This window comes from Trichosurus vulpecula, chromosome 6 (genome assembly GCF_011100635.1).
Source record: "Trichosurus vulpecula isolate mTriVul1 chromosome 6, mTriVul1.pri, whole genome shotgun sequence".
NCBI lineage: Eukaryota > Metazoa > Chordata > Mammalia > Diprotodontia > Phalangeridae > Trichosurus > Trichosurus vulpecula.
In genome coordinates this window covers 229194464-229213989 of record NC_050578.1, presented here as the reverse complement: position 1 = coordinate 229213989, position 19526 = coordinate 229194464, and the positions used below count along the sequence as shown (strand labels likewise).

General features: G+C 45.0%; 1 protein-coding gene across 1 annotated transcript in view; it reads left to right on the top strand.

Annotated features, from left to right (window-relative positions):
- The first annotated feature begins 5489 nt into the window (after positions 1-5489).
- The window catches only part of DKK3 (dickkopf WNT signaling pathway inhibitor 3), a 63615-nt gene continuing 49578 nt past the window's right edge, over positions 5490-19526 (top strand). Inside the window, exons 1-4 of the mRNA XM_036762388.1 lie at positions 5490-5875; positions 6800-7097; positions 17263-17400; positions 17994-18074. Coding sequence (XP_036618283.1) covers positions 6822-7097; positions 17263-17400; positions 17994-18074 — 495 coding nt within the window. The 5' untranslated portion in view covers positions 5490-5875; positions 6800-6821. The remainder of the gene's footprint in view (positions 5876-6799; positions 7098-17262; positions 17401-17993; positions 18075-19526) is intronic.

The window sequence follows — 19526 nt, the reverse complement described above, 5'->3', positions numbered from 1 at the left end:
GTTCTTTCTCTGAGGATGAATAGCATTTTTCATGATGACTATTTTATTTTTGTATCCCTAGGATCTGGTACATAGTAAATGTAATGCTTATTGAGTTGTTTTGAAGGAAGTAAAGAAGGGAGGAAACAAGCATTTAGTAAGTATCTACAATGTGCCAGGTACTGTGCAAATGTCTCATTTGGTCCTCACAACAAACGTGGGGGATAGGTGCTATTTTTAATCCCTACTTTATAGATAAGGAAACTGAGGCAGAGACAGGCTATGTGACTTGCCAAGGGTTACAGGGCTAGTATCTGAGACTGGATTTTAACTCAGGTCTTCCTGACTCCAGGCACAGAGCTGTATTCACTGAACCCCCAAATACTCTCCCAGAGGGCAAGAGACCAGTGGAGAGGCTACTACAGTAATAGGAGAGAGATAAAGAGGGCCTAGACTAAGATGATGGCCAGGAGGAAAGGAAGGAGGGACCAGATGGGAGTTATTGGGGAGCTAGGATCCACAAGGCTTGAATGGATAGGTTCTAATAGACGATGGCTTTCTCTAGCGCTATGGAAAATGAAGCATCCCAGAGAATCTCAGGCATCCTATGAACCACCAAGTGCTGTCCAACATGCCAATGCTCAGGGAGAAATTCAGTCGCACTCAGAAACTGATTTAAGTGTGGGCTGAGAGGAAGGGTGAAGAGCCCACTGTGACTCTAGAACAGTTCAGTAAGGCTTACTCAGCCCTTCCCTCTGGAGACTTTCCCCATAATTTTCTTTTTTAAAAAAATATCTTCATGATGCTCTTTTTAAAAGTATTGCTATTGCTTTCCAATAAGATCGCCCCACCTCCAGTAGGAAAAAAAAAGCTTCCCAACAAAAGAAGCACGGTAAAGCAAAACCAATCAGCCCATTGGCCGTGTCTGCTGATGTATTCCTCATTCTACACTGACACCCTACCACCTCTGAGCTTCCTTCCAGCTCTTGGTCTATGATCCTCTGACCTCTCCACCAAAAGGAGGGTGGCATGCTTCATCAAGTTAGTTCACAAATAGGTTCATGTTTTCTCTTCCTCAGTGGTGTGTGGCTGGCTTTGGTTGCCACATTTCTGATCTGGGCTACAATCCCAAACACTTTGCCCACGTGAGGCATTTGGGGCCCAGGCAGGAGCTTGGCCACGTGCCCTGGGGGAGGGGGGAGGGGAAAGGATGGGTACTTTAAATCAGAGTCAACTTGTTTCTTTTATCTCCTTAGCTAATAGCGCTGCTGAATTTGAATGAGGGGGCTCAAATATATTTGTTAGAGATAGGAGTGTTTCTCTTCTTAGACTTAAAGTCTGGAGCTAGATTATGAAGGGGAAGGAAACAAGCATTTATTAAGCACCTACTATGTGCTAATATTTTACAAATGTTATTTTATTTGATTAGGATTAGGAATCATAAAGGGATTCTAGAAAGAAACCCTTCATATCCAAGCCCCCTCCTACCTTCCCAGTCTTCTTGCACACAGCTGGCTCCCTGATGAGTATTCTGATCCAATGACAGTGAGGCCTCCTGGCTGTTCCACTCACAAGACATTATCTCTTGATTCCAGGCATTTTCTCCCCCATGCCTGGAATAGTCTCCCTCCTCAACTCTGATGGCTGGCTTCCGTGGCTTCCTTTAAGTCCCAAATAAAATCCCTTCTTTTACAGGAAGGCTTTCCCATCCCCTTTTAATTCTAGTGCCTTCCTTCTGTTAATTGCCTAAAAGACTATTTTATGGAGAACTCACACAGGGGACATGGTGATCAGAAAAATTGATACAAGGACACTCTCAAGGTCACTCTTAAGAACTTTGGAACTGATTTGTGACATGGGAGACACTGGCACAGGACCACTCAGCATGGCGTGCCCACATCAGAGTAGGTGCTATGCTTCATAAGCAAAGCAGAATTGAAGTAGCTCAAAAGAAACGCAAGATGTGAAACTTTAGAGAATCCGCCCCAAATGTTCACACAGACTATTTGTGCCTGACCTGTGGTAGAGAGTTCCAGGCTTGTATTGGTCTGATCAGCCACAGTCAGACACATTGTAGCTTGACTCTAACATAGTGATGTTATTTTGGTCCTCTTGGAGAAGGAAAGACAACAACCAAGGAATGATGAAGATTTATCCTGTATAGAGTTTGCTTTGTATACATTTGTTTGCATGTTGTAACTACCAGTTAGGTTATGAACTCCTTTTGTTTCTTTTTGTATCCCCAGGGCTAATTACAACACCTGGACTCATGGTAGAGGCTTAATAAATGTTTCTTCATTGATTCAATAAATCAGTTTTGATTGACAGACTAAATGTAGGAATTAACTGGAGACCTTCTGCCTCTGGGCTAGGTGAGGGAAATTGCTTGTCTTCAAATATGACCTCCAGAATTGGACATAATACTCTAGATGTAGTCTGACACCATTGTAGAAGGCAAGCAGAGTATTGACTCCTTCTGTGTCTCTCTTAAACACACAGACATATGCATGTGGTGGTGGGGAGGGGGTATGTATTCTGTGTCCTAACAGTCTTAGTGCAGTTTTAAACTTTAATCTATTCAAGCTTACAACTGCACTAGAACCTTTGGGACACCTTGGATAGGTAGATAGATAGATAGACATAGATATGTATATATTTATATGTATACATATGTGTATATGTCAAATACATACACTATAGATTTGATATATATAAAAATCATATATTGAAAGTATATACACACATTGAAATCTGTTCACTCATTCACCAGTTAATGAGCAATTGACAACAAATACCTGTATAGAGAGAGAGTTTTAGAAAGGAACCTGGGGAACACTGGAAGGTTAAGAGATTTGCCCAGGGTTCAGAGCCAGTATGAGTCAGAAGCAGGACAGATAACTAGGATTAGTGACTCTGAGGTCATCCCCCACTTTGCTGAGCCAGGGTGCCTCTCTGCTGCCCCTTTTAAGGCAGTCTGAGGCCACCGTAGCCTTTTTGAGCTGCTATGCCATGTTGTTGATGCCCATTGACTTGTAATCCAATAACCTCCCCCCACCCAGGTTTTTTGCATGAACTACTATAAGTTTGAGAGAAATAGTTTTAAAACTGATTTTTTCAATCCAAGTGAAAGACTCTTTTTTTTTGTATTGTCCAGACTTATTTCATTTCATCAGTGTAGGAGACATCCAGTGTGGGAAATCCCTCTCCCATATCTACAACATTAAGTCTAGGTAACTGATGATCTTAGAGAGTTGCCTGGGGGTGTGGAAGCTGGGGAGGGGAGATATTGAGAGGTTAAGTGACTGGCCCATAGTCACACACCCATTATGTTAGAGCTAAGATTTCAACCCAAGCCTTCGTGATTCCAAGACTGGACCATTACACCCTATACCACGCTTTACATTTTAGTCTTTTTAGATTTGATACATCATTCTAGTCTGGTCTAGATTCGGATCCCAACACTTAGTCATCTAAAGTTCTAACCATTCACCCTAACTTCATGACATCTGTAAATTTGACTAGCATACAATCTTTGTCTTCATCCAAAGCACTGATTTTTAAAAATGTTAAATAGTGGTGGGCCACTAGAGACTTCCCTTCAAACTAATGTTGAACTCTTGATCTGTTTTTCTCTTTTATTATTATTTTTCTTATTAGCATTTGCTTTTGAAAATTTTGAGTTCTAAATTCTCTCCTGCCCTCCCTCATCCATGAACCCCTGATTCTTTGGGTCCAGTCATCCAACCAGTACTGAATCCTTCCCCATCTCTTCATCTGGTTTGATCAAGTCAATGAGCATTTATTAAGCACCTATTATGTGCCAGGTTCTATGATTAGAGCTGTGGCTACAAAGAAAGGCAAAAAGCAAAAACAATCCCTGCCCTCAAGGAGCTCACAGTCTAATGAGAAAGACAATGGGTAAACAACTGTGTAAAAACAAGACATAAAAAGGATAGATGGGATATAATCTTGGAAGGAAGGCACTAGAATTAAGAGAGATCAGGAAAGGCTTCTTGCAGAAGGTGGGATTTTAGCTGACACTTGAAGAAAGCCAGGAGATGGAGATGAGGAGGGAGAGGATTCCAGGACACACAGACCTGAGAGATGAAGTATCTTGTTCAAGGAACAGCATGGAGGCCATCGGATTGAAGAGCATGTAAGGATGAATAAAGTGTAAGAAGACTGGAAAGGTAGAGGGTGCCAATGTATGAAGGACTTTGGATTCCAGAGAATTTTATATTTGATCCTTGAGGTGACAGGAGCCACTGGAGTTTATTGAGTTAGATAGGAGGAGATGAAGTCGGACTGTGCTTTAGGAAAATCAACTTGACAGCTGATTGGAGAATGGTCTGGAATGGGGATAGACTCCAGTTAAAGGGACCAATCAGAAGGCTACTACAATAATCCAGGCATGAGGACAGGCACCAGAGTGGTGGTAGCCTTAGAGGAGAGAAGAAGGTACATATGAAACATGTTATAAAGGCAAAAATCAACATCATTTGGCAACTGATTGGAATTTGGAGGTGAGAGAGTGAGGAGTGGAGGATGACACCTAGGTTATGAACCTGGGTGACTGGAAGGATAGTGTTACCTTCAACAGCAATAGAGAAGTTTTGGAAAAGGCAGGATTTGGAGGGAGGGGGACGATAATATTTATAAGGAAAGAGAGAGGGTCAATCCATTTCTACTCTGTCCAGATCATTGCTCTGTTAGAGGAGTCTGGTTGGAATCTGGAGCTGTGAATTTACTAATGTAGGGAATTCTCCAGGGAGAAAATTTTCTCTACCAAGACAGCTTGGTACCTTTTCTTCAATTTAAAGTCTTGGGAGAGTTTTCTTTGGGTACTGAGAGACTGAGTGATTTGGCCAAAGTCACACCACTAGTGTCAGATGCGGGCCTTGAACTCAGCGTTTTCTGACTCAGAGGCAGATTCCTCATCCACATCTCTATGCTGCCCTCAAGACCGGTGTCTGCAGGCAACCAAAAAAGAAAAAGAAAGAAAAGAAAGAAAATGAGGTAGGTATGGGATGGGTTCAATTGGGATTGATGCCCTGGTTCTCGGTGGTGGGGCTTCCTTTTGTCCTTCTAGGCCTAAGACTTGGAAGACTGGCCCCCACCCCCCAACACCCACCTCTTGCCCCTCTGCTAATCTGGGTCCCGATTTAATGTCAAGGCTTGGTGGAATTTGAAGTGACGAGGTCGAATAGCCCTTGGCCGTCCTTGGTCTAACACTGATTGTGGGGTGGAGATAGTGCCCGAGGACTTTGCCAAGCTTTAAAGATGTCGCTAATCTCTTTGGGATAGGGAAACTGAGGCCGGGGTGGGGTGGGGGGCGGAAAGGAGTGAATGGACTTGTCCGAGGTCATACAGCCAGTTAGAAGCAGAATTGCGACTAGAGCACAACCATCCTCTTTCTTAGGCCAGGGCTTCCCCCTCCCCCGCACCATTTTCCCATCGCGCACCCAAAGCCCCGGGTGCTGGATCCATCTGCGCTCCCTGAGCTCCAAACCAGCTGCAGCTGCTGCGAGAGGAGAGCACCCATGACTCAGTAACCGCGGGTGCGTCTTACTCTGCTTTGGTGGAGCCTGGGGACCCCTCAGCCGTCCCCGCCCCACCCCGCCCCTCTCCCAGGCATCTTGGACCGCCCCAGGAGTGCCGGGGTTCCAGCCAATCGTGGAGGGCGGTGTAGACAGCCCGCCTCCGATCGGGCTGCCCGGCAGACTGGCAGGGAGGCAGGCAGGCTGACTAGGGAGCGTTGCTGCGGACGGATCTCAGGCGGGTACCAGACGCCGCATCTCTTAGTCCTTTGGGTTCGGCCCTCCTGCTCCGGCCACCCGCGGGAGCCGCCCGGTTCTCCCCGCAGCAGCGGCGGCGGCGGCCATTCGGGGAAGCGAAGGTCAGCCAAGCCAAGGCCACCGCGGTACAGGGGGGCGGTGGCGGAGGCCCTATCTGGGGGAGGGAGCGAGCGAGCGAGCTGGGAGAGGGGATGAGAAGGGGTATCCCTAGGGACCAGGCACAGAAGTCAAGAAGCTGGAAGAAGCTAGGGAGGGGGGCAGAAAGCCAGGACTGTTGGGGAGGCAGGGACCTCGGCGCGGGGGGGGTGGGGGCAGGCGGCAGCGCTTGGAGAAAGGACAGGACTCTGAGCCAGGGACTGGGGGCATCCCTGGGGAGGAGCAGGAGGGAGCCGGGGGAGGGGGGAAATGAAGGGTAAGATTGGAGGGAGGGGGAAGGGGGCAGACGTAGAATGGAGAAAGGGAGGCCAGAAAGACAGCTCTGGGAGGGGGTCAGGGAAAGGGACAGGGCATCCCTGGGGAGGGGCTGGAAGGAGCGGGATGGGGGGACAGGAGAGGAGAAGATTGAAGGTAAATGGGAAGGGAGGGAGAAGGGTCAGGGCTGGAAGGGGATTTGAGAGGACAGCGCTGGGAGGGGGCTCATGGAAAAGACTGAGGATATCCCTGGGGAAGGCTGGAAGGAGAGCGAGTGAAAGAAAGGGGGGGGAGAAAGAAAGGGGGGAAATTGGAGGGAGATGAGAAGGAAGAGAGGGTGAAGGGGGCCCCAGGAAAGAGACTGGGGGGATTTCCCTGGAGAAAGGCCAGAGGGAGCTAGGGAGTGAGGCACGGTGCCCACGGGGCCAGTACTGGCAGGGGGATCGGGCTGGGCTCTGAGCCAGGGCCTAGAGCATCTCCTGGAGCTGGGTAGAGAAAAAGAGGAAGGGCTGGTCGGCTGCAGGGGGAGGGAAGGGCGCTGGGGTAGGCAGCGAACTGAAGGGACAGGGCAGCAGCGGGACCTGAGCGTCACCCCCTGGCTCTTTTTCGCATAGGCAGCCGCTCTAGGCGCTGAGGATGCTGCTGCTTCCGAGGATGCTGCTGTTCCCGAGACTGCTGCTGCTGCTCGGGCTCCTGGCTGGAGCAGGGCGAGCTGCCCCGGCCCCCTCCACCCTGCCCGCCAGCCCTTCTCCCTTCCCCACGGTCCGCTCCCCCGCAGCCCAGGCCCAGCGGGAAGGGCCCCTGCCTGCCCTCACCTTTCCGCAGGAGGAAGCCACCCTCGACGAGATGTTCCGTGAGGTGGAGGAGTTGATGGAAGACACGCAGCACAAGCTGCAGAGCGCCGTGGATGAGGTGGGTGCAGCCGCTGACCCAATGAGCGAACCTGCTTCTAGGCTCTGGAAATAGCAGCCCAAGCAAGCAACGCCCTAGGCCGACTTACCGGCGGGGTCCTGTGCGGGTGGGCAGAGGTTCACTTGTGCTTTAGGTCAGCCAGTCAGTCAACAGGCGTTTACTAAGCGCAAACTACGCGCCCGAACAGTGCTTGCTTAAAAGCAGGTGGCCATAGCCCAGCCATCTTGGTCCAAGTCCATCCAGAGGGACTATCGAGGCACCTACCTTGCCTTCGGAGAGAGAATTGAATAGAGCTGGCTGGATCTCTGGAAAGAAGTGGAATGAGGCTTTTCTTGGAGAGCTTGATAATGACAGCCCCCGTTTGCTATTCCATAGTCCACAGGAGCTGGGATTTCCTGCTGGTGAGCTAATCTCAGCTAGGTGTTTTCTCCTCCATCTGGTGCCCTGTGGCTACTTCCAGCCTCTATCAAAGGGAATCGGTAATAGAAAAGGATTCTGGGAGGTTTAGGGTCTTTGTTATCAACCAAAGTACAGTTTGGATACAAGAAAAAGAAGTCAGAAATGCTCTTGCCCCTGGGCCTCCCAAATGAGGTCAGGCTTTCAAAGGCACCGTTCTGAACCACTCAGCGATTATTTATTAAGCCTTCATACAGTGCCAGGCACTGTGCTGGGTTCTGGAGATACAGATACAACACAGTCCCTGGCCTCAGGGAGGGATAGAACCCATACAGATAGATTGCAGAGAGAGAGAGAGAAAGAGAGAGAGAGAGAGAGAGAGAGAGAGAGAGAGAGAGAGAGAGAGAGAAAAGCTAACATCAGGAAAAGAGACTTAAAAGAAGAGAAGGATTTGAAAGGGCAAAAGTCGAAGAGGGAATATATTCTTGGCATAGGAGTATAGGGAGAGAGCTGGGGCAAAAACACAGACAGGATATAGAATTGAAATTTGGAAAAATAGCTAGGAGTCCAGTTTGGCTGAAATATAGAGAGTTTACAAGGAAACAATATGAAATAAGTCTGGAAATGGAGGTTGGAGCCAGATAGTGGAGGGCTCTAAATGTCAAGCTGAGGAGTGTGGATTTTATCTTCAAGGTAATAGGGAGCCATGGAAAATTTTTGTGCAAACAAGTGATGGGGGAAGACCTGTACCTTGGGAGATTATTTTGGCAGCTATGTGCATATGACAGATTAGAGCTGGCAGATTGTGTGTGTGTGTGTGGTTTGTCCTTGTTCTCAAAGAGGACCATGACATCAGAGAGATGATGACATTGCTTGCATTTAAGTGAGGCAGGGCTGTGCAAAGTCACCAGCCTCACTTTCTCCTCCAGAGCCATCTGGGTAAAGTGGCCAGATAAAGATCAGCATGACTGGAGATGGCCCAGGATACTATGGGAGACCCTGGCCTTTTTAAGCTAAAGTCTTTCCAAGTTACAGCATAGAGTGAGGTGCCGCCCATTCAGTGAATAGGCCTGTTGTGAGTCAAGGAATGGAATGGCCCCTTTAATTAAAAAAAAAAAAATCGAACTGGGAGGGGAAGACCATGAGGCTTGCTGGCCGAAAGAGAAACAATTACTATTTACTTTCACCCTGAGCCCCTAAAATAACCATTAAGTGGTGCTTGGGCAGGGACCTATTGTCCAATCAATGAGATCCAGAGTGAATTTGGTTACAGGTATAGTCTTTGAGAAAGAAATCTAGCCAGTAAACCCCCAGATAACTAGGTAGGTTTCACCCATCAAAATTTACCTTCCTTTGGGCAGAACACCCTCAGGTAAGAGTATGGTACCCCATTTCAGGAGAGGAGAGGAGGAGCTGAGTTGCCCAACTAGAACTGGCCAGCTGGGTCCCCATTCAGGCAGAGCTGGGAGAGCTAAAAACTGGAACCCCAAAGAAGGGCTGCTTGCAATAGGCCAGTGGAGAGCTGACAAAGGCCTCCCATAGGGCAGTGGCCTTGTGAGCAGAGAAAGGAACAGGTATAAGGGATGATCTAGGTTTGGAACAAGATGCCAGGGGCATATGTACTGACATCCTAAGTTCCCACTCCAGTCTTGTGCCCCTTTGCCCTATTCTTTCCTGAGTATAGCTGGGGCTGCTTGGTTCTGTGAAATAGCTTTCTAGTGCCATGGCCCCTGATCTGAAGGGAGGCAGGTCTGTACCAACTTCTCAGGTAGGTGGGTAACCTAGCAATCACTTTCCTTTTCACAAGGAAGGTAAATTGCTTAAAATTTCATTTCCCCTTGACCTATCTTGTTAATCATTTTCATTTATTTTAAAAATGTTTTAATATTGTCCATTTTTTGTTAACAACACATTAATTTCTGGATTTCATCTTACCTCAACCACCTAGGAGTAAAAGCTTTCCTTCTAATAAAGAAAAAAAACCCTAAAAACCCAATTTTTAAAACAATTGACACCATAACTATACTTGACAATGTGTATTGTCATTAGGCACCCATATTCCCTCACCTCTCTGCCAGGAAGTAGGAGATATGGTTCATTTTCTATGTGGGACCAAGATTGGGTATTAAAATTACTTAGAATTCATTGGCCTGTCTTTTTTCAGGGCTCAAGGTTAGAAATTCATCCTTCTGACTCAGTTGATGAACTCCTCAGAAAAGAGTCAGCTAGAGGTTCAAAGTGACAGGAAGCCTAAGACTTGCCTCTTTCTTCTTTGGTCAGAGTGGCTCTGACCAAGTCTATGCCTTTCTCTCACTCCATCCAGTGCCAAGAAAAATCTCCAAGCTGCATAGACTCTGTCTTACCCAGAGTGCCACATATAACACTTTGCTTAAATGTCAAGATGTTTCTCACCAAAGGAAATAGTTCTTTTGTCTTTTCCAGTCCTGGGTTATGTTTGGGGGTCCCTACCACACCTTCCTAGTTGGGATATAGCTTATAGCAAAAGATTCTAGATTTAGTTGGAAGAAATCTAACAAAATCATCTGGAAATCAACCTAGATCATCTAGTCTATATAGAGCCCTTCATTTTACATTTAAGGAAATGGAGATCCTAAGATCTCTTGTAACTTGGTCATGATCAAATGGAGTCCAAGTAGGATTGTGGAAAGAGCCCTAGAGTCCAAAGACCTGAGTTTGAATCCTGGTTCTACTAGCTAGTAACTGTAGGATCTTGGCCAAGTCACTTAACTTTTCTAGGCCTCTCAGTTGCCTCATCTCTAGAGCTAAGAGGTCAGTCTAGATGATGTCTAACATCCTTTTGAACCCTGTTTTTACAATCCCATGATCTTATGGCTAAAGGCAGCTGGCCCAATGGCTCACATCTTACAAACAACCTGAGTCTGATTCCCAACGGATACAAAAATGGTCCAGATCCTGGCACTCTCCTTTTCTATTTCCTGATCTCTGCCAAAGGATGTTAGAATGGAGCGATAAGACAGAAGGAAGCCAGACAAGCCCATGAAGTAGCACTTTGGCTTTACTTTGTTATTTCAGAGTCGGCTCAGCTAATATTGCCTCCATTTTCAGAGAGATACAGCTATGCGAACCCTGGCCTAGCTCAAGTCTGAGTCATCCATTTCCTTTAGCTTATTTCGACTTCTTCTAGGCAAGAAAGTGGATTCCCACCAAAAAGAAAGAGGCCAACCCTGTATTTTATTTCAGGATTGAAACTTTTTTCCATTTTCTATAAAACTTGAGTTGGCATTTGAAACTTTAACTCCAAGCAGGCATTGGTGTTAGAAGGAATCTGGGAATGACTCGATTGACCAGACGTAAATTCAAAGCGTGGCCGTGTCTCATTTTGTGGCTAAATTATCCGCAATGGCCAGATGTTGCTCAAATTACCAGTTAGTGTTCCATAATGAGCATTGGCTAAGAGTGAGGGGTTGTTTAAATCCTTCCATGTTGCTAGAAAAACCAGTGATGGAGAGATAACCATATGGAGTGGCCAGTGACCTTAATCACAGTCTGAATATCTGCCTTCAGTTAAATCCTCAAGTCACTTTACCTGCCTGAGCCTCAGTGTCTTTATCTGAAAAATGGAGATAATGATACTTACAATTATTTACTTTGAAAGATTACCTTGAACAATTCAAGAGCATACGTTAAGCACCTATGTTCCCAGCACCATGCTAGGTGCTGGGGACATAAAGATATAAATAACAGCCCCTGCCTTCGAGGAATTTACATTTTAATGAGGATGCTACAACATGTTTACAAGTAAAACCAAAATATATGAAAAGTAACACAAAGTAACACCACTACTTATGGTGACATCTGAGCTGTGCTTTGAGTGAAGTGAAGATAAGGAAGGCATGTGTCCCTGACGTGGGAGACCATTTGCACAATGATATAGAGGCGGGAGATGGGATATAGTGTATTGGGAACAGATATAGATTGTGAAAAAAGCACTATATGTAAGGTTGAGCTACTACTTGCTCCAGTGGCACATAGGGACAAATTACTTCCTCTCTCTAGGATTTTGGGTTCCTTACCTATAAAATGAGAAGGTTAGACTAGACAATTTGGAAGTTCCCTTCCAGCTCTAAATCTTTGACTCTGTAAAGTTAGCATCATGATGGATTGGTATCATAGAATCTGAACTAGAAGAGTACTTCAGAGGCTGTCTGGTCCAAAATATACCTGGCTGAGAAGCTTCTCTAGAATATTGCTGTCAATTGGTTATTCAGCATCTCTTTGAAGATTTGAGATATAAAGGAACCCAGTGCCTCCCAAAGTGGCCCATTCTCCTTTGGGCTGCTCTAATTATTAGGTAGTTTCTTCCTATACATGTTCAGTCATTTTTCAAACATGTACAACTCTCTGTGACCCCATTTAGGGTTTTCTTGACAAAGATGCTGGAGTAGTTTTGCCATTTCCTTCTCCAGCTCATTTTACAGATGAGAAAACTGAGGCAGAGTTAAGTGACCTGCCCAGGGTCACACAGCTAGTAAGTGTCTGAGGCCAGATTTGAACTTAGAAAGTTGAATCTTTCTAATTCCAGGCCTGGCACTCGATCCATTGTGCCATTCAGGCTGCATACAAGGCCTAAATCTGCCCCTCTGCAGCTTCCACCCATTGTTTGACTTCTGCCTTTTGGGTGCAAGCAGAATCAGGCTCATTCCTAGTTAGATTTTGCTAATCCTTTCCTTCCTGAGGCAGTTAGGTGGCATAGTGGATAGAACATTGGGCCTGGAGTTAGGAAAACTGAGAACTTAGTAGCTGTGTAACCCTGGACAAGTCATTTAACCTCTGCCTCAGTTTCCTCAACTGTAAAATGTGGGAATTACAATACACCCACATCCCAGGATTGTGGTAAGGAAGAAATGAGATAATATCTGCAAATCACCTTACATATAGTAGGTACTTAATAAATGCTTGTTTTCTTCATTTCTATTCAATCCCCCGGTAGTCTCACCCCTCTAGGTAAGGAGGGTGATACATTTTTCATGAAAACAGTACTGTTCTTATCAAGGCAGCTTTATTTCTTTTCTATTTCTGAAAAACAGGGACCATGCAGACCTTACTCAATTTAAGGCATTAATTTTTTATAGTTATGTCATGATTTTCCATTATATTTATTTCTCAACATTTCACATGGCCCAGCTGCATCAGGCTGTTGGTTTTCTGAAGATGGGGGGAAAAAACAAGTTGTATTCAATTATAAGTCATTGTTGGAAGATGTGAGTAAAGCACCAGGCATCTGCGTTACAGATTGACCTTGTCATCCTGTTTGGTGATAACAGCAGTTAATACTTGTACTCTGCCTAGCTCTCTACTCTGGTGCTAGTTTGCAAAATGTTTTCATGTGTTCTAGTGTATTTGATCCACACAACCACCTTGCAAGTTAGTAAGGGTAGAGACTATGTCTTCTGCTCCCAATAATTTGCAGAGGCAGCTTGGCGTAGTGAATATTTTACATGGGATCAGGAAGATCTGGGTTTGAATCCTGCCTCAGCTATTCATCCCTGGGGAAGTCACTTAACCTCAGTCTCTACTTCATCATCTGTAGCTATTACTTCAAAGGATTATTTTGGGGATCAATCGAAGTAAAACACCTGGAAAACTTGGAAGAGCTATATAATTGTTGCTTGTCATTTTTTCTATAGTCTGTCTGGGAGACCCAAGTGATAGTCCCAGCTCTGCTAGAGTCAGTGTGGCACACTAGATAGAGCACTAGACTTGGTATCACAAAGCCCTGGTTTTGAATCCCACTTAGGACCTTCATTGACTAATCAATCAACAAGCATTTTCTAAGCACCTACTATGTTCCAGGCACTAAGCTAGGCATTGGGGATGCAAATACAAAGAATGAAATAGTTCTTACTCTCCAGGAGCTTATAATCTAGCAAGTAATTCTATCAAGGCAAATCACACTTCATCTCTCCGGACCTCAGTTTCCAAGTCTGTCAAATGGGGAGATGGTAGACTAGGTTATCTCTAAGGTCCCTTTCAGCCCTAAATCTATGATGCTGCTAACTGTGTAACTTTGTACTTGCATCATCTCTGGGCCTCAGTTTCCCACATGTGCAATATGGGGGTCAGACTAAAGGGTCATCATAAGAACATAGATTTAGAGCTGGAAAGGACCTTAGAGGTTGCCTAGTCCAAACCCCTTGTTTTATAGAGAAAAAAACTATGACCCAGAGAGAAGTGACTTGCCTGAGTCTTTCAGAGCTGGAGTTTAAATACAGACCTTCTTCCTCTGGATTCTCTGCTCTTTCTACCAGACCATGCTGCCTCTCTGATCCTTCTGGGTTCTAGCATTCTCTGTTTATTTACGATCATGGTGAATCTAATCACTTGCTGTGTTGTCAGATTGTCTTATCGCTAGATGGGTGGAGCCCGAGTTCTGAGCTGGAATGAATACCTTTCCCCTGTTATCACATTATGCCCCTATAATGGGCTCCTGGAAACAATAAGTTGTGTATGTGCCATATTTAATAGGCTACATAGTCTTTCTGTGTTGAATACAACATGCTAAATGCCCAAGTTTGCCTGCTAGGGCGATAATAGTTATGGGTGCATAAAATTTCCATGATAAAACTGCACTTTCCGTGGTTTATGATGCTGTTAAAAGGCCTTTAGCTCATTCTGCTGAGAATGATTTTACACAAAGGCTCATTTCTGTTGCATTAAGGGAAGTGGAGACTTGCTCATTATTTGGTTATTTGACCAATATAGGAAACCAAATTGGATCATTCAGATGCCAAAGTGGATTGTTTTCCCTTGGCTTAGATAGCTAGCTAGCTAGATCATTTATTAAGCTCTTACCATGTGCTAGGCACGGAAGCTGCATAGAACAAATTGACCATAGAACGGCCAAATTGGCGCTTCTTTCTTGGTAGATGACCTTGCCTCCTACTTTGTGGAGAATATTGAGATGACCTGGCGTGAGTTCCCATCATATAGCCACACCTAAATCTATCTTTCCCACCCTTCTCTCTCTATATAAAAGCCTCTATCTATGCATGGTCTCTATAGAAAAGATTTCTCTTCTTTGAAACTAACCCCTTCTCTTAAACTAGCTTAAAATTGTACTAAGACTTTTGAGATGCTATACATTCTGAGTTTTATCCATTTCTGAATCTCTCCCCTAGTATTGGAGCCCACAGATATTCTCTCTCTCTCTCTCTCTCTCTCTCTCTCCCCCCTTCTCTCTCTCTCCTCTCTGTCTCTACTCCCCTCCCCTCATTTTAGTTTCAGTCTCTCCCCATCATGACATAATTTGATCATTTTCAGCATTGGAAGGGACCTCGGTAGCCATCTAGTCAATCAACAAGCACTTATGAAGCCCCTACTGTGTGCCAGGCACTGTGGTAGGTGCTAAGGATACAAGTACAAAGAATGAAACAAGAAGCTCAGTCCAGTCCACATCTGAAGGTTTCTGCTCCAATATACCTGAGAAGTGGCCACTCAGCCTTAGCTTGAAGATCTCTAGTGAGGGAGTACCCATATCTCACACAGGCAGCCCATTTCATTTTGGGACAATGCCAATAAATCACAGATTGTCCTTCATATTAAGCCAAAAGTTGTCTCCACAACAACCCTTTGACCTCGTTCTGTCCCCCGGGGCTGAGCAGAACAAGATGGACCCTTTCCCCACTTGACGGCCCTTTGTAGTTCCTTCCTCTGCACCTGCAAACATTCTCACCTATCCATTACATTATTAAAAAACCAAAAACTCTCCATTCTCTGGACTGTGCTCTGACGCCTGGCCACCATCCGGTCTGTTGCCCTGCTTTTGTTGCCAATACCATCAAACCAGTGTCTCCGTCCACTGTTCCCATTTCTTATTGAACCATTCCTTCTGAATCCTTCACACACTGGCGTCTGCTCCTAGACTGGAGGTTACCCATGATTCCTCGCTTCCTTCCAGAGCTCCTTTCCTCATTGACCCTCCTCCTCGGCTTGCCTGTGACATGCTCCACCAGGGACCACGTGCTCCTTGAAGCTCTCCTCATACCTTTATTTTCTCTTCCTTCCCGTCCCCTTCCCCCACAAAAGAAAAGAGAGAAAAAAAAAGATGTATATCTTACCTTTTTTTCCAAGCTGGTCTTGCTGTTCCTCACACGGAACGAACACTGCATCTCCCATCCCAGCGAATTTGCTATGGCTGTTCCCCGTGCCTTGGATGGAGATCCTTCTCACCTCTGCTTCTCAGAATCTCTTGGCTTTGTTTGATTTGAGATTCAACACAAGCACCATCTTGTACAGGAAGCCTTCCTGATCCATGCCCTTCCCCCATCCCAGCTGCTGGTGCTTTCCCCCAAAAAACTATACTTGTGATTATCTTGTTTCTATCCTGCATATGCCCGTCTACGTACACATTTCCGCCCCCGCCAAACTTCTAAAAGTCATGGACTTTTCCTTCTCTGTCTTTGTAACCCTGGCATCTTAGCACAATGCCTGGTAATTTGTAGGGGCGTAGGTGATTAAGTCCTCCAGCTGTTGGAGGACAGAGAGTCCAAGTTAAACCTGTGTCTCTCAGCTTAGCCTGAGGTGGTGTAGTATCACCAGCCTCATTCTCCCTTCTCCCAACCCTAACCTCCACCATCCTGGCCGCCCATTCCCAGTAATACTCTGTCTCGTCAGTGGGACCTAGAATTGGACCCAACCTCCAGATGTGGTTAAACAGAGGACACCCACCTTCATGTTCTATTGCTCAAGGCAGTGGTGTAGGTACTTCTCCATTCCCTGCCCAACATGACCTAGAGACAGTTGGGTGGCATGGTGCATAGAGTGTGGGTCCTGGAGTCAGGAATACCTGAGTTTAAATCTGGCTTCAGACACTTACTAGCTGTGTGACCCTGGGCAAGTCATTTAACCTTTGTTTGCCTCAGTTCTCTCATCTGTAAAACTGGATAATAATAGCACCAACCTTCCAGGGTTATTAGGGGGATCAAATGAGATATAATTAGAAAGCACTTGGCGCCTCGTTGGTACTTAATAAATGTTTATTGATTCATTAAAGCACTTAGCAGAGTGTCCAGCATGTAATAAATGCTATATACAGTATACATATTAGCTATTATTTTCTTTTCATTTTAGCAGTTTTTCAAAGAGCTATCTCTGCTGAGGAGCAGATAGTGGTGCAGTGAATAGAGCATCAGGCCTGGAGTCAGGAAGATCTGAGTTCAAATGTGGCCTCAGACACTTAATAACTATGTGACCCTGGACAAGTCACTTAACCCCTATTTGCCTCAGTTCCTCATCTGTAAAATGGTGGACACATGGGAGAACGAAATGGTAAACTACTCCAGGATCGTCACCAAGAAAACTCCATGGACTTTGACCATAGGGTCAGGTAGAGTTGGACATGGCTGAACTGCTGAACAACATACTTGTTCTCAGGTTCTCTGGCTGCATAGGAGTAGGGTTTCATAGAATCCCAGAATTTCAGAACTGGATATCATCATCATTTTCAGAGGAAGAAAGTGAAGTCTAGACAGGAGTTACTTATTCAGGGTCACATAGAGAGATACTAGCAGAGGTGGATCTGGGAGTGAGCGCTCCCGACTCCTTGGCCATTAGTCTTTACCATGCCTTAAGTCATACCACAGTCCTGACCAGGGAACTGAACCCCAACTTCCTGTGTCCAAAGCAGGGGTGAGCGCCACCCAACCAGTGACCCCTCTAGTCTGTGGGGTTCTAGCTGATAACTTTCAGATCATTCAAATTGTTCATCAAACTCTTATCGAATTCATAGATTAAAGCAGAAGAGGCAGCCACCAAGGCTTCATCAGAAGTCATCCTCCAAGACCTGCCTCCCAATTTCCACAACGACTCTCACAGTGAAGTCAAGGTTGGAAACAAAACCATCTACAGGCACCAGGAAATCGACAAGGTAGGAGACATGCGCAGCACCTCATCACATCTGTAGCCATGACATCTCCTTGCATGAAGGGGGGAAGGGGGTTTCTTCCATTGGGAAAATGGAGGTCTCACAAATCTTTTTTCCAGAGAGATCTCCCACCTAAGACCATGGGGAGTTCTCGTGTTCAGGCTGTTAGACTTGCATCATTCATTCAACCAATATTTGTACTGTTTCCACATGGAGATGATAATTACAGCCAGAGGCAGCAGTGAATTTCTCCTTTTCACGGGACTTGTTGAATGAAGAGTGGAGACGGCCCTGGGGCAGGTGCAGGGGCCTGTCATGGGGTTCGTATGAGACACCATCTGGGAAAGCACTTCAGACACTGTCGAGGGTTATTCACCGGGAAGGCCTGGTTGCAATGGTCACTGTCGTTATTATTTAGGGCCGAGTCCTGATTACTTTTCATGTGACTGTGAAAGAAAGGGTGAGTGTTAGCAGCCAAGCTGCTTTTCCAGATGTGTCTCCCGCAGGAAAGGACCGGAGCATTGGGACCGACTGGTTGGATGAATCTGGAATCTTACAGTCCATTTGTCCTTACTGTGCCAATGTTTCCATCCTAGGTAACCAATAATCAAACTGGACAAACAGTTGTTTCAGAGACCATCATTACCACCATAAAGGATGAAGAGAAAAGGAATCACGTAAGTCCTGGCTATTCTTTTTTATTTCTAGTATTTTAATAATATCAAGCCCAAGCATTGTCTTCTACCATGAGCAAGAAGATTGTATTTAAGGTTTTTATTTGTTTATTAATTATACTTATATATTTGTATAATATTTATATATTATGTAATTATACAATACATTATGTAATATATTATATAATCTTATTATATAATTACCTATTATAATATATTTATATATAAATTATAATTTAAGATTATATTTAAGGTTAAAAATATATTTAAGGATTATATTTAAGTTTGGAAAGGATGTGAAGAGGTCATCTCATCCAATGCTGCAGTCACTTTACAGATGAGCAAATGAAGGTAGAGGGGAGGGGGTTATGGGATCATAGATTTAAATCTGGAAGGGACCTCAGAAGCCATATCTGGACAGAGAAAGCATTTATTAAACACTTATTGTATACCAGTTATTGCTCTAAGAGCTGAGGATATAAGTATAAGCAAGCAGTAGTTGTGTCCTTAAGGGCGTTACATACTAATGGGGAAAGAGAACATATGGAGGGGAGCTGAAAACAAGAAGGGGAACTCAGTGTCATAGAGTGAAGCAGTCTGGGAAGTTGCACAGAGGCCTGGGCCACTAGTAAGATAAGGCCAGAGCCAAGGGACACAGGTACCATGGCCTACCAACAGGGCAGATCGGTTCCTTTAGGCCCACGCAGTTTAACAGTATAAGCCCAACCGCTATCAGACAGGGCAATGATAAGAAAGCACAAGCTTAGAATTGGAAGAGGGGCTCCCAGCCCTTCCAGAGCTCGCCTCCTGTGTCAGCCTCTGATCATCCAGAACCACACAGGTTGTCCTGAGATTGAGGAATTTCCCAACATCTTGTACTCAGAAAACATAGTGGCCTGTTCATGGACTAGAACTGATGGTTAAGAGGCAAGCAGAAGAGGAATCTGAGCCAACAGCAGGGACGGGATCATATATTTTGAATTTGAATAGATTTTAAAAGTCCTCTAGTTCAACTCCTTCAATTTTACAGATGGGGAAACTAAGCTCTGAGTGGTTAAGTGACTTGCTCACCATCATACAAGTACCACTAGCAGAATTCGGTTTTGAACTGAAGTCTTAGGACTTTAGTTTGGTGATCTATCCACTGTAACACCCTAGCTCTCAGAAGCTAGTACCTAGCTTCAAATTTCTGTGTTCTGAGGAAAAGGGTGGGCCTGCATGTCCCCATTCCACCCTACCAGAATAGCTTCAGAAGATGTATTTGACAGACCCTGAGCTCCTTCCTGTATAGAATGTATAGTAGTCTCTGACTCTTTTTTTAATTAAAAAAAATTTGTGGATTTTTCCTCCAATATATTTTTCTTTCATTAAATATTTCTTGGTTACATATAACAAAAATTTTTAACATTTGTCTTTTTAAAGTTTGAGTTCCAAATTCTCTCCCTTCTTTCCCCC